The following is a 15,592-nucleotide window of genomic DNA, read 5'->3' on the forward strand; positions in this document are numbered from 1 at the left end:
ATATGTCACACAGACGGTGAACGGGCAGGGAACAGAACCATGATCTTTTGCTGTGCAAGGCCAAAATGCTAACTATGTGGCTCTTTCCAATGTTTACATCCTTTGAAGACATATTTCCAGTGACTCAAAGCAACAACTAACACAATTAGGAAAAACAGCAACTTGGAATACAAAATGCTTCAGAATTACTGAGAATATACATTGGGTGCACATGAAAACATGGGTGACAACACAGGGCAGTCTTTCTGTTCATTTATTAAATAAAATTGTGGAACCAAATTTGATCTTTATAAATTGTTCATCTGCTCTCATTTTAAAAAATGCTGGGTGAGGAATCTTCATGCAACAACCTTTCAGCCACTTATTTAGTTATTTTAATACAATAAGAGAACAAGCTTCACTTCAGCACAAAGAAATAACCCTTGAACATGCTGGATGCCCAGTCTGGTTAACTAATATCCCTAAATTGGCCTTAAGCAAGCAAGTATGTTGTGTGAGTGTCTAGGTGTGTCAAGATGATCACACTATATAATGGTGCCTGAAAAGAATTGGTGCCGATTTGCTTAGGCCCAGCATCCCAGCAATGAACTGCAATAAATGGATGGTTGGACAGACAGATAAATTAAAACACTGGGCTACTGATTAGTAAAGATTTGGTCTAAAATTTATGATAGCCAAAGGTATCCTGTGTTTCTATCGTGCCATCTGTTTTTCCAACATAATTGTGAGTGTTTTAGTAAAGACTTCTTAACATTTATGGTAAACCCCCAATGACAAACAGAAATTTTAATGAGTAAATATTTTTCTACAGTCACAAATTAAGTTTGTACAAGACCAAGGCCATTTTATTCTGTTTCCTTCAGAGGGTGGGAACCCTCAAGTTCAAGCTACTCACTAATAAAAAGATGACATTTTAAATATGTTTGTTCTGTATAAATGTGGCCAAGTAGCAAAAAAAAAAATAAAAAATAAATAAATAAAATATTTTCTGGTGTATAGTAAGGAACACTTCCTCTTTCTATACCTGAAACTCATTAAACATACAAAGCCTGATATCTTTAAATTCAGTTAGATCCTTTATGTGCTTGACATCGGCACTTCTTAGGCCTGCGGACAAACGTAAAAACAGAGGCAGGCTACAATTTCACATTGAAGACTTTAGCAATAGAAGCACCACCCCCCCACCCCCAAAACACACCCTATCCCAGCTCATCCCTTACAAAAAGCCTACACCTACTGTTAAACCATTCTACACAATAAGACAGTTTTCATATACATTCATCTTATGGGAAATTTCTGAATGGCCTACGGTTCTGCATATCAGATGGAAAAGAACTGAACTTTATATATATATATATATATATATATATATATATATATATATATATTTATATGGTTGAAGTTAAAGCCTTAATACAAATCACAGTGAAAAAATACCAAACAAATTTTGTATTCTCTTGCTGTGAATATTTACATACCATATAGAGAGTCATACTACTGATTTTTTGCAGCATTAAACAAAAGGCCATTGGGGAAAATTCAAAAATATAACACTGTGTATTTGGAGCCTATGTTCCATTTCCTGCAAAAAAACCAAAAAGCTCAGTTTCACATAAGTTCAATGTAAAAATCCAAGTTCATCATTCATCTGTACAGGTGAGCCAAGTTCAATAATAGTTAGGCAAGTTGGCAGCCACAATGCATTTTAATTTATACATTTCAGCAGGTTCAGATTTGTTTAAAACAATGCCTTCCGCACTTCACCACCGTTACTTTGTCAGGCTTCAAAAGCCAAAAAAAGTTCACCATTTCTCATGGATGCTGCCATAGTTTTTACAGTCTACTATAAAGTGGGGGCATTTCACACTAGATGACCCCTTTGAGGGAGGATCATGCCATTTGCTTCTGTTTTAGGTCGAAGTGTCCCATTGTCAATATGAAAGTGGCTAGTGAATGTCTCGGAGATTCCAGAACTCTCGGTTTCCCGGTCATCAACTTTCTCCTTATCACCTTCCTCACTGGTTTCCTCATATGAATACTCAGGCCCCAGACTGTCTTGAGACTGTTGCATTTTTTTTGCCCTTTCATTTTGCAAGTTTCCTGGCTTCTTGTTTCTCAGTAGGGTTGGGTATAGAGGAGGAGGTAAGGACTGTTCCTGCAGAGAAATGGGTCAGTGGACAAATGTAAGCAATCAAGCAAAGAAGATGTGAAACCTATCAACAATATGCAGTAATTTTGTAAATGTGCTTATGTAAAAATACATACACAATACACTCACGTTTTCTTTTAACATTTCAATTAAAAGCATCAACTGCTACTACTGTTAAATCAGACAGACTGACCCTTAATGAATAGCGACCATGGGAGTTCCGCTGGAAGGTCTCCACATGCAGTTGTTGGCTGTAGTTATTGTCATCAAGATTGTCCATTGAGCGACGTTCTGGTTTCCCATATGAATAAAGTGGGGGCTTTCCATTTCTCATAAGGGAAGGGTGAGCAGGCCGCTGTGTACGGGGATCCTACAGGAAAAAGAGACGAGACTTTGTGCCAAGAGATTTAACCACACCCGGGGCCAGAAATAAAAAGACAAAGAGTAGATGACAAAGTAGACGGTCGTAAAGAATTTTAAAATGCTGGCACAATACACAGGCAGAGTAGGTTAAAGATAATGAAAGTACGACTTGTTCTTAATCCTACTTTTTGTAAAAATTGATTGATTTGTATGGAATGACTGCAATAAAATGAATTAAAAAAAAAAAAGTACTAAAATTCAAAAGTCTCAAAAATGATTGTGAAGATCACATTAGTGCAAACAGATGAAAATTATTACTCAGTGAGATAGCAAAAATAGCTTGAAAATATTGTTCACATTTAAACTTTAAAGTTGGAGACTTGTAGATCTCCTAATTCGTGTTGCCATCAGGGAAAAGTAGTGCTTCCTCCCAATGAAGAGGCATATTCGTGAGAATTAAAAGATTTGTTGTTTGGTGAAAGTGAAATTTACATTACGCGAGTGGCAGACACGCGAAGTGACTGGCGCGTAGTACAGGCTGGTGGGGTGGCAATATATAGGAACAAAAATAATTACAATAGTTACTATAAATAATCAAAATATGTTTGCAAGACATACATGTGGAATTCAGACTGGACAAATGTAAACAAATTTAAAGGGAATCCTTACAGAAGGGAGGTATAACCTTGAAAATGGCAACTAAATATTGACCATGGCAGATGAACTATACAAATACCTTGATTCCAAACGGGGCAAAGATATACAACACAAATTAAATACAGTCTCACAAAAACAAACATACATCACATTTTTCACAAATACTCACAACACATCTACAGTACATGCACGCCACACAATAAAAGCCATCAATATATACACCACACCAATACTCATATACTCTTGAAGAGTTACTCATTGGTCACAAACAGACCTACCACAGCTCCAAAGAAAAACCAACCACTACTACTCATGACACCACCCTAAAGCAACCATAGAACAACTCACTCACATGCTAAGGGAAGATCAAGTTACAAAGAACTACAGAAAATATATTCTTAAAAATGCTAAGCTCACAGTATATGCAGATATTTCCACAAGGAACAAGAAGCAATTCAACACAAAAGTTATAAACTACTGACACACACACAGACACAGCCAGATGTTAAACATTTGACATCATTTGGCACAACACCACAAACTAGGAGGCACATATAAACCACATTAAAAAATACACCCCACCACAGTGATAAAAATGCCACACAAACTGTACTGGGGCAGAACTATTACGACAGATGAAACTATCCAACATAACAGACCAAACAGGACACTGATAAACAAGTAAAAACAAACTACATACATTACTGGTTGGCACTGTCATAACAAAACAACTTGCAAAATACACATACAAATACACATACAAATAATTGTATGAGCAGAACTAACAGAAGAAACATGTGGAGAATGGACAAAGTGATTATTGTGCTCACTGTTGCATCCTCCACTGGTATCATACCATATACACTACACAAATGCCTACAGACATTACATATAAAGACATACATAGGCAAAAACTACAGAAAGCACCCTTTTTAAATACGTCACACAGTTTGGAAATTACTTAATACAAACAAAATCCCCTAAAAAACATATACACACACACCCACCACATAAAATTACCCTGTCTTGAACTGGGCCCCATATACAGTTGGCTGTAGAAACTAGACTATCCCAGAATATATTTTGAACATCAATAATAACAATAAAAAAAAAAAAAAACTGACCCCAAGAGAGACTCTAGTGTGACTATTTCTTACAAATCCTTCTTCATTCAATTTGGAAAGCTCAGAAGAGCTTTGAATGAGGATTTCTTGCTGCCTCTCCTGTTCACAGATCTGATCAATCATTCGGTTACTTCTTTGCTCATTTCCAACTGCATATGGGTGAAGGGGGGGGTGCAAGCAACAATCCTGTAAAAAATCAAAAGTGGATAGTGAAGAGACTGCAAATAATGGGAGCTACTGAAAATACATATAAGCAAAGGAAGAGTCATGCAGAATGAGACACAGTCCTGGTAAGGTGTAAGGATTTATACAAATTTCTGCATCACCAAGAAAAACAATTTAAATTTTTGACTCTAAAGCAATATAAAAATACACTTATTCTATATATACCCAAACACATAGTATACTGTATGATTTGCAGATGTTTTAGGCCACCCAAGAAAAATCAAGTTGTCTGGACGGCAAGTGGGTGCTTGCTTTTTAAATCACTATAACATTAGAATAAATATAAACAAATATATTGATGCAACAAAAAGTAATAGAAATGCCTTTTCTGAACACTTATTAATACCTTATGGGATGTCTAGAACACAATGTTTGGCTCCCAAACCTCTCCTGATCACTCCTACCAGTCCACAAGATTAACTCAAATTACAGATGAAGTGTGGTGTAGCGCTTAAGGCTTTGGCATTAAAAACAGATGTTGTGGGTTCAAACTGCACAACTTGTTTGGCAATGCGCAGGTCACTTCACCTGCCTGTGTTCCAATTGGCAAATCAAATGTAACCAATTTAATCTCAAATGTTGCAAGCTGCCTTGGATAAAACGCATCAGCCAAATGTATAAAAAATAAAATAATGAATGAGGTAGTGATTAGTTGAACCAGTGTGCTATTGCTTACAATTTAATAAATAATTGGCAGATAAAATTATTGTAACTTCAGATACTAGAGACCCTTGATAAAAGGTTCAGCAACAACAAATACTGACAGACATTGGGGATGGGGGCGGGGGGGAATTTATATCAACAATGTCAGTCAGCAATCAGTTGTACACCAAAGAATATTTTCAAGATGAGATGATCAAGCCATTTGATGAAATTTGAAACAAATGAGCAAGTTGAATGCAGAAAATACACCCCAAAAAGATATCTACTGATGATCAGTACTTAAAACATCACTTACAGAAGAAAATCCAGTGAATAGCCTGTTTGGTGCCTGGCACCAAAGAACAGACGATCCAGCACTGGATAAGCTGGTGTATGACCTCAGAAAAAAGGATTTTGACTGAGAAACGAGACAGACATGCACTGCCTCCTTCACTGCCTGATCAGTGGTGAACTGACAGTCTTTTCAAGCGTTTGGGTGAAGTGGACAAACAGGGTGGGTATAGTCATTCAAGAACACTACTACTTTGACTTTAAATCTCAAAATTTGCTGCAGATTACTGGCTTGTTCTTCAGCATATCACTGTAACCAATGCAGTGAAACTCCTGAAACCTCTAGATACAATGTTACAGTATACAATCCTACAAATCCCAAAAACTTCAAGCATTAATTTTTCTACTATTGTTTTTGCATCCTGAATTTAATCTTCATAGGTGATGTTGTATGCTTCACTTTAACGCTTTGGCATCTGCAAGTAGGCTTGTAGTGGAGAAATCATGTTTCATAGCCACTCAAAACATAGCATATGTCTCAAAAATGAATTCATAATAATTTGCATTTTTCAGTTCACTTTGTTAGAACTGATTGTCCACAAATCTGAGAGGGTAAAAAAGCCTGTCATAGAAGATTTGGAAGAGACATCAATGACAGATTTGCAGATGGGTCACTACCTCATCAATGGATATAGGAGTGTTTGCCAGGACCATATCATGGTCATATTCAATATGGTCAGTAGTACTGGATGTGGACTGGCAACCTGATTGTTCATCTGTGACACTTGTGTGGCCATTTGTGAACTTATTAATCCATTCATATACACTTTGTTGAGGCAAATCATTGCTTCCATACGGTGTTGAAACCAGACCATGGATCTGTGCTCCTAATATACAATACCTTCAAAGCCCATTAAAAAAAACCATACACACCACTGTATGCTGCCCTTTTCTAGTGTATATGGAAAGGGAAGAGGCCAATTTATCAATGGTATAATACACCAAAAATTAGCTGGACCAGTCTGAGCTTGTGTTGCAGCAACTCCGACAGTTAAGGATTAGACAAGTATCACATTATAATGTAAAGTGTATTAGGGCTGCTGATTAATCACCAGTAACACTTGATGAAGTTGCTGGATATCATGGAGGGCCTGCACACTGGTACTGCAAGTACTGTGCAGAGTGGAGGCAAAACCTCTGAATTTTTCTCAGATGATTCTGGGGTTTGTCAGGGATGTGTTCTTGCTCCTACTCTATTCAATGCTTGCATGGATTGGGTGGTGGGTAGGGTCATTGGGTCCATTGGCTATGGGGTATCTGTTGGTGAAGAAAGATTCCGATGAGGATGTGATCTACGCAGAGCCAATGGAGGCTCTGATCGGGAGCAAGGAGTGTCTAAGTGTGCAAGTGTCCTGGATAAAAACCAAGATCCTGGTCTTCATTTATCTATTGGATACAGCCATCGGATGTGTATCTGTCTGCAGAAAGATCGTCACCCTTTGAGAGGTTTACTTGCCCCAGCAGCAACATTTATGTCTCTGGTGACTCTTCCTATGAAGTCAGTAGATTGATTGGGAAAGGATGAGTAATGAAGTTGCTGGAAAGCGGTGTGTGGCGCTCCCAATATCTCTGCAAAAGGTTGAAGGTCCAAGTCTTTAAAGTCCTGGTGGTTCCTGTTTTGCTATAACATTGCAAGACATGGATGTTATTCAGTGAATTAAAACAAAGACTCGACTTCTTTGGTACTGTGTCTCTTAAGAGAATCCTTGGGTACCACTGGTTTGACTTTAAGTCGAATGAGCAGCTCCTCACATAGTCCCGAATTAAGGCACTACAGCCACGTGGCATGATTCCCCGTGGGTGATCCGGCTTGCAGGATCCACATTGCCGAGGACCCAAGTGGGTGGACCAGGTCAAGGGGACACCTATGTAACACCTCGCTATGTCAGATAAATGGTCATTTCCAGGGGGTGGGACTGGACTGGATGCCTGCCTGTGGCGGGGTTGTCAACCAGGATTCCAAGCTGTTTTATCATGTTCTAGGTGCGGCAACACGCTGTATCAGTGCATGCTCCCTAACCTGACCTGACCGATTTAATTAAATCTGTTAATCATGGTAAATCTGTCATGAATTAAGCAAAACAGACTATACTAAAAATTAACTCATGAACACCTGAGTATTAGAAGTATAACATTACTTGAAATATGACAACAGTTGATAATTAGCATAGGCATTCAACTAGAAATTACTGAAAAGAAACCTTAACACTAGAATTACCATAGCTTACGAAAAAACTTGTAGATCGGGCCCACCTTAAATTCCTTTGCACCTCTCCGTCACCATCTTTTGTCCTATAAATGTGCCAATAAAGACAAGCAGCAAGCAGCCTGCTATTCCATTCCCCTAGCACCACAGAACGTGCACAAAGTTCTCCAAGCTCATGCCTTTATTATCTGGGAATGAAGTGCTGGAGTTGTAGAGTGGAAATAATAGATCGTTATTTGGAACACATGCATTTCATGTGTGTTCCGTTTCTATAATAATCTGTGTAAACACATTGTTCAAACAGAAATGTTTTTCATATTTTAGTAGTAAATGACAGAATGTTGGCATAAACTATATAATATGTGAAGCCTGAAGTCCAAAGATCAAATAAACACTTTCACAAAAGGTTCAAGGATGAGACAACAGCTTCTGTGGCGTAGCAGTAAGATTTACTGACTTGTAATCAAGAGTCCCCAGTTCGATCCCTACTGCCTCCTAGATTTGCCATTTTCAGTAGTGAACTGCTCTTATTGTTTATATCATACATTAAACACATTCATTTGATTTGCGTCTGTAACAGACAGTGTACATTTATAGTACTTGTAAAAGTTACCTTTATTTTCTCAATTTTTATTCTCTCAGTCACGATCACGATACATACTACCGCCCTAGGGATCGGACGCTGTTAGTTTTAATTTGAAACTGGGAATAACTGTAGATGTGAGTGGTGTTTTGAGGCGATGGAACTGGACATTCTCTGATCTGGAGGGATAAAAGCTGACACACAAAGGCTGGTGAACCTGCCTTATTTGTATCTCACCGTCATTTTATTTTTTTTATTCAGTTTTATTGAGTGTTCCTGCTCACGCTGAATTAGTATGCACCTTATGGTCCATGATGTCAAAGCCACACTGACAAAAAAAAAGCCAGAGACATAGGTATATATGATATTTGGAATTATTCATTTTATGACCTGTATAGTACATTTCGGAAAACACTGTGGCATGGATGCAACTTTTATCATATTATTCATATTCATTTGCATAACATCTTGCAGTTGTAATCTGTGACCATGTGCTTTTTTTTCCCCCCGATCTTGCCAGTCTCCACGTTGCTGTATGGTGGCGTTTCTTTTGTACTCCAGGACATGCATAGGAAAGAATAAGTACGGAGAGTTCAGTTCAGCACAATATGGAATCATCAAATTTAAATGTTAACAGTTCACACACACGCAAGGACCGTCCTTCCTATATTTATGACATGTGTACAACGTTTGCAATGTACACACTTCTCTCTATGCTGTGGTTTCTACTACACACCTGAAAGAAAGAGACAATATATGTGATATTCAGAAGAAATCATTTTATGACCTGAATAGTACCAATCAGAAAACATAATCGCACTAATGCAATATTATTTGAAAACTAACAGTGTCAGATCAGTGTGAATTTATACTGGCACTGTTACTTAGAGTCACATCAGGAATGATGGGGTGGGGGGGGTACAGCGTGATCGTGATTGAGAGAATAAAACTGAAAAAAAAAAAAAAAGCTAATTTTTACAAGTACAATAAATTTATACCTAATATCCAATATTTGTCTCTTTCTTTTTTCTGGTGCTGTGTTGACATTGTGCACCAGAAGGCATGAGCTTATTCAGTGCAAGCAGGAACACGCAGATGGCCAATTGCTGTATGCTAATAACACGCTTGACCTGGCAGCGATCAACACACATGTACTGAGCAAGACATGCACCGGGGCCACTGAGAAAAGGAAAGTGTTCATGGCTCACCTTGCAGAGGAATTTCATCATCGCATCTTACTAGAAAAGGCAATGAAAAAAGAAAAGGAGGGTGCAACATCGACAAGCTTCTGTTTCAAAACAGCTGCTTTCCCCAGGAAAGTAAACTGAGTCAGTGACAGGTGCCCTTTCAATGTAATACGAACCAAAGCATAGAGAGAAGTGTGCGCATTGCAACAGGTACACGTCATAAATGTAGGAAGGACGGTTCTTGCGTGTTTGTGAATTGTTAACTTTTGAATTTGATGATTGCATATAGCGCTGAACTGACCTCTCTGTACTATTCTTTCCTCTGCATGTCCTGGAGTACAAAAGAAACACCACCATACAGCAACATGGAGACTGGCAACATTGGGGGGGAAAAAAAAGCACATGGTCACAGATTACAACTGCAAGATGCTATGCAAATGAATACGAATAATATGATTAACGTTGCATCCATGCCACAGTGTTTTCCAAAATGGGGGGGACAAAAAAAAAAAAAACACGCATTCACCGATTACAAACCGCAAGATGTTATGTGAATGAATGTGAAAAATATGAATAATGTTGCATCCATGCCACAATATTTTCCGAAATGTACTATACAGGTCATAAAATGAAAAATACCAAATATCATATATACCTGTCTCAGTTTTTTTTGGTCAGTTTGGCTTTGACATCATGGACCATAAAGGTGTATACTAATTCAGCGTGAGCAGGAACACTCAATAAAACTGAATAAAAAAAAAATATCATTTGACGGTGAGATACGAAGAAGGCAGATTCACCAGCGTTTGTGTGTCAGCTTTTATCCTTCCTGATCAGAGAATGTCCACTTCCATTACCTCAAAACACCACTCACATCTACAGTTTTTCACAGTTTCAAATAAAAACTAACAGCGCCAGATCCCTAGGGCGGTAGTATGTATCTTAATTGTGACAGAGAATAAAAGTGAAGGAAAAAAAAAAAAAAGGTAACTTTAACAATTCCTATAAATGTACACTGTCTGGTACAGACGCAAATCAAACGTATGTGTTTACTGTATGATATTAACAATAAAAGCAGCTCACTACTGAAAACTGCAAATATAGGAGGCAGTCGAGATCGAACTGGGGACAAGTCAGCAAATCTTACCACTATGCCATGGAAGCTGTTGTCTCATCCTTGAACCTTTTGTGAAAGTGTTTATTTGATCTTTGGACTTCATGCTTCACACATTATATAGTTTATGCCAGGGGTCTTCAACTAAAATCTATCGAGGTCCAGTCAGAGAAAATTTCTTGAAGCAAAGGTCCGGTCCGTCTGAAGATCATGTTGTCTAACTATTTAGTATCATGTCTATTTAAGTAGCCTAGTAGTTGTATCAACATCTGCATGTAATTAATACTAGACTTTCAAATCAAATTAGTTTAGTACAATTCATAATCCTTTTGACAATATTTATTTTCAAACACAGAACTGAACATTTATGTATGACTGCAAATATGTACTTTTTTGTTCTGTCAGTGTATAATTTCTTCTTTAATTTAATAAACAAAAGTAGGGCTGCACTTCAAAATAAGACAAAAATAAATTATGAAAACTGTGCATGCTTAAATAAAGTGCTAAACTTCAGAAGAATACAAAAGGAATGGAGAAAAAGCTTAACATTTCCCCTTTTCTGTTTCACATTTTGACTCAAGTCTCAACCAGTTTCACAGATAACAAATCTCAACACATCTTAACAATGCAACAGGTTTAAATGCCCATTTTCTTCCCCTCTTATATTCATTGCCACACTTTTTTGCTCAGTGAGAGAATTGAGCTCTAGCTTGTCCTGCCAGGGTTTTAAACCTGGGCTTGAATGGAGTCAGAGCCATTCTCAGACATGTGGAGGTGTTCATTGTTGAGCCTGGAACGATATTTAGTTTTTATTATGTTCATTGTGGAGAAGGCTGCCTCACAGTTGTGTGTGTAGTAGTCTTTATTTTTATCGCTACATTTCTTTCGAACGTTTCGGTTCCTGACCTTGCCTCTAACACACGTTTCACTATCTTTCTTCTTTTCGACCGTATCTCTGAAAAATCCCTCCTCTGTTTGCGTACATGGATTCGTAAAACAACGTTCACCGACTAGAATCCGCAGACTTGATTGGATGAGAGGTATCACGTGAAATGGCTTAGCGCGTTGTGGCCCCGGCCGGGGCTGGAGCCCGGCGGGACGCCCAGGAGGACGGAGGAGGACTTGTGCCTCCTCCAGACCGCGAGGGGGCGTCCGTCCTGGTTCTATTGGGAGCCACGGGTCGAGGGCATGGAAGCCCTACCCTGTAGGGGCCCATGGTTACCGCCAGGCGGCGCCCCGATGCCGGTTCATCCCGTGTGGCCCTCGGCCGGGGTGGAGCCCGCCGACGCTTAGAGGACCGGAGGAGGGCGTGCCTCCTCCAGACCGAGTGGGGCGTCCGCCCTGGTTAGACAGGGGCCTCGGGTACAGGGCTTTGAAGCCCAGCCCTGTAGGGACCCGTGGCCACCGCCAGGCGGCGCCCGTGCCTATTATCCCGGAGCCCGCACCTCCGCCACACCAGGAAGTGCCGGGGGGAAGACTTATTGTGGCGACCGGAGAGCTGCCGGGAGGACAGCCGGCACTTCCGCCACGCTGGGGCGTGGCCAAGAGTGGATGCCGGAAACACCTGGTGCTCATCCGGGAGCACTATATAAGGGGCCGCCTCCCTTCAGTCTGGAGCGGAAGTCGGGTGGAAGAGGACGGAGCTAGCGGGAGGACTGGAGGCGGCCAGAGAGAAGAGAGAAAGAGGCATTGTAAGGCCTGGAAAGAGAGACAGAGGCGTTGTAAGGCCTGAGCTATTGAATCGGTGCAAGAGGCACTGGGGAGTTGAGCGCGGGACAATCTGTAAATAGTATATAATAAACGAGTGTGTGGTGAGCATAACGATGTCTGTCTGCCTGTGTCCTGGGTCAAGTTCACAATGGCGCCCAACGTGGGGCCATCCGTCTGGTGCAAGACGGGGGCCCCATAACGATAAATATTTTGTGAATGACCCGGCACAGCAGGGGACTCCACACGCTTGTTGCAGGTGTGGCCCGTGCAAAACCCCGCGGGTGCGTTTTGCTCCGGAAACCGCCGCCGGACCGCGGCATGGATATCCCCGGGTGCGGAGGAGGAATAGACATCGCCGGAGCGCAGCGGGCTCCGAAAGTCGCGCTGTCGACACGGACAGCCAGGCCGGCGTGGCGACGCAAAAGGCCACACCGAGGTGGGGGCCTCGCAAGACGAGATCCGGGAGGTGAGTACCCTGCCCTGCAGTAATCGGCCCTTCGGGGTCGGTCATACCTTGTTTTCCACAGGGAGGGACAGACCGGATCCGCGTCTGTGGCAGGAGCGCCGGGCCACGGGCTGTCGGCAGTGCGGCTACGGAGGCAGCAAAGGAGGCTGCGGAATCGGAGCCGCTGCGGCTCGAGGAATCGCTGCAGCTACAGCGGTGAGGAGGCACGCCTCCGCACTCCAGCGCAGGGGAGACAAGATGGCGCGGGCGGTGGTCCCGCCCGCTGACAGGCACGGATTGGCCGGTGTGTCTTGCGTACCCGCCGATGATTGGATAGAGGCGGGTCCAAGGAATGCCAGTCCCGTGCGGAGAAGAGACCCGATTGGGCCAGGAGGAGTGGCCCACAGGAGGCAGGCGTCGAGTGCAGCTGATCGACAGGTAAGCTCACCGGCGTCTGTCTCTTTGTTCCCACCAGCGGCTCGGCGCGTGTCGGGGAATCCCCTCGCCCGCCGAGTCGTCTATGATGCAGATGCTGAGTGCTATCGCCGCTCAGTTGGAGGAGCTGATGGGGAAGGCGGTCGCGTCGGGAGAGACGTCGGGTGAGACGGAGGATCGGGCGCGCGCTGGAACCGGAGGCCGGCGGAGCACTGCGGGGGTGGTGAGTGTTGCCGTCCCCGTAAAGCAAGTAGGGGGGTTCGCCGAACATGGCCGTGACCGTTTACGGGAAGACCGGCTCCAAGTAGGCAACTTCCCAACAGCGGACGCGGTGGTGCAGATGGCTGGCGAGGCGAGGAGGTCGTACACGCAGGGGCTGGTAGGATCAGGGCTGCAAAGTGCCCCGGGTCCTAGCGCCCTGCGCTCCAAGCCCGCGGCTGTTTCCCGTCGCTCTGCAGGGACGCAGACGGGGCTGGGTTTGAGCTATTGCCATGCTCAGACCCAGACCGCCAACGCGTCCAAGAAGAGAGGGAGGAACCGAGGGGTGAATGCCGGTTCCTCGGACAGGGAGGACGCTGCGCTGGGTGCGCGTCCGAATGAGGCCGCCCTCTGTGCGGGCAGAGGAGATCCCTGGGCGGCTGGGCGAGCCGCCTGCGAGCGGTGCCGCGGACAACAGGCGGACGGGCATGGAACCTGCGACGGAGGACTTCGGCAGGCAAGTCAGGGGCTGGCGGAGGGGCAGGAGCACTGCGGTACGGAGACCGGCAGGGCACTCGGGTGAGTGTCCTGGCAGTGCTTCTGGCCCTCTTTTCCTTTTTTCCACAGGCCCGAAGCCCCGACGAAGCGCTGAGGACGACGTCTTCAGGGACCTGCCCTCCTGAAACGGGCCGCTCCGCGGGAGGGCTCCACGCCGAGAGGCCAATAGTGTCCCAGCTGCGGGAACAGCGGGGCGAGAGCGGGGCGAGACCACAGGGGCGCGCTTGCGCCGGCGGGGTGCCGAAGACGGATGTCCCAGGGTGCCGTGTTGGACCCTGGGGGCATAGTAGGACCCTCACCGGGGACGTGCTGCCCTTCGGGTTGTGCCGCTCGGACCCACGTGTCCTCGCTAGCGGTGGGCATGTGGCCCCGGCCGGGCTGGAGCCCGCCGGGACGCCAGGAGGACGTGAGGAGGACTTGTGCCTCCTCCAGACCGCGAGGGGGCGCCCGCCCTGGTTCTATTGGGAGCCACGGGTCGAGGGCATGGAAGCCCTACCCTGTAGGGGCCCGTGGTTACCGCCAGGCGGCGCCCCGATGCCGGTTCATCCCGTGTGGCCCTCGGCCGGGGTGGAGCCCGGCCGGGAACGCTTAGAGGACCGGAGGAGGCGTGTGCCTCCTCCAGACCGAGTGGGGCGTCCGTCCTGGTTAGACAGGGGGCCTCGGGTACAGGGCTTTGAAGCCCAGCCCTGTAGGGACCCGTGGCCACCGCCAGGCGGCGCCCCGGTGCCTAATTATCCCGGGAGCCCGGCACCTCCGCCACACCAGGAAGTGCCGGGGGGAAGACTTATTGTGGCGACCGGAGAGCTGCCGGGAGGACAGCCGGCACTTCCGCCACGCTGGGCGTGGCCAAGAGTGGATGCCGGAAACACCTGGTGCTCATCCGGGAGCACTATATAAGGGGCCGCCTCCCTTCAGTCTGGAGCGGAAGTCGGGTGGAAGAGGACGGAGCTAGCGGGAGGACTGGAGGCGGCCAGAGAGAAGAGAGAAAGAGGCATTGTAAGGCCTGGAAAGAGAGACAGAGGCGTTGTAAGGCCTGAGCTATTGAATCGGTGCAAGAGGCACTGGGGAGTTGAGCGCGGGACAATCTGTAAATAGTATATAATAAACGAGTGTGTGGTGAGCATAACGATGTCTGTCTGCCTGTGTCCTGGGTCAAGTTCACAGCGTATACTGTGTATTTCCTCACCATTACCGTAAAGATTACAAAAGCTGCGCCGGGTAAAAATAGAAGCCCCATCATGTTTAAATGATAACCTTTTGTTTTGGCTGTAAGTCAAGGTCCGTATGAGACAGCTTTGCGGTCCGGATGTGGACCGAGGTCCACCTGTTAGTGACCTCTGGTTTATGCCAACATTTTGTCATTTACTACTAAAATATGAAAAACATTTCTGTTTGAAAAATGTGTTTACACAGATTATTGTAGAAACGGAACACACATGAAATGCATGTGCTCCAAATAACAATCTATTATTTCCACTCTACAACTCCAGCACTTCACTCCCAGATAAATCAAGGCATGAGCTGGAAGCACTTTCTGCAGCGGTGGGGGGATGGAATAGTAGGCTGCTTGCTGCTTGTCTTTATCGGCACATTTATAGGACAAAAGATGTTGATGGAGAGGTGCGAAGGGATTTAAGGTGGTCCA

General features: G+C 44.2%; 1 protein-coding gene across 1 annotated transcript in view; it reads right to left on the reverse strand.

Moving 5' to 3' along the window:
* Window positions 1-237: 237 nt before the first annotated feature.
* LOC120518770 (nectin-4-like) overlaps window positions 238-15,592 on the reverse strand; it is a 67,181-nt gene continuing 51,826 nt past the window's right edge. The window contains exons 11-13 of the mRNA XM_039741724.1: window positions 4,294-4,479; window positions 2,343-2,519; window positions 238-2,155 (exon numbers count right to left, since the gene is read on the reverse strand). Coding sequence (XP_039597658.1) covers window positions 1,862-2,155; window positions 2,343-2,519; window positions 4,294-4,479 — 657 coding nt within the window. The 3' untranslated portion in view covers window positions 238-1,861. The remainder of the gene's footprint in view (window positions 2,156-2,342; window positions 2,520-4,293; window positions 4,480-15,592) is intronic.

This window comes from Polypterus senegalus, chromosome 18 (assembly GCF_016835505.1).
Source record: "Polypterus senegalus isolate Bchr_013 chromosome 18, ASM1683550v1, whole genome shotgun sequence".
Taxonomy (NCBI): domain Eukaryota; kingdom Metazoa; phylum Chordata; class Cladistia; order Polypteriformes; family Polypteridae; genus Polypterus; species Polypterus senegalus.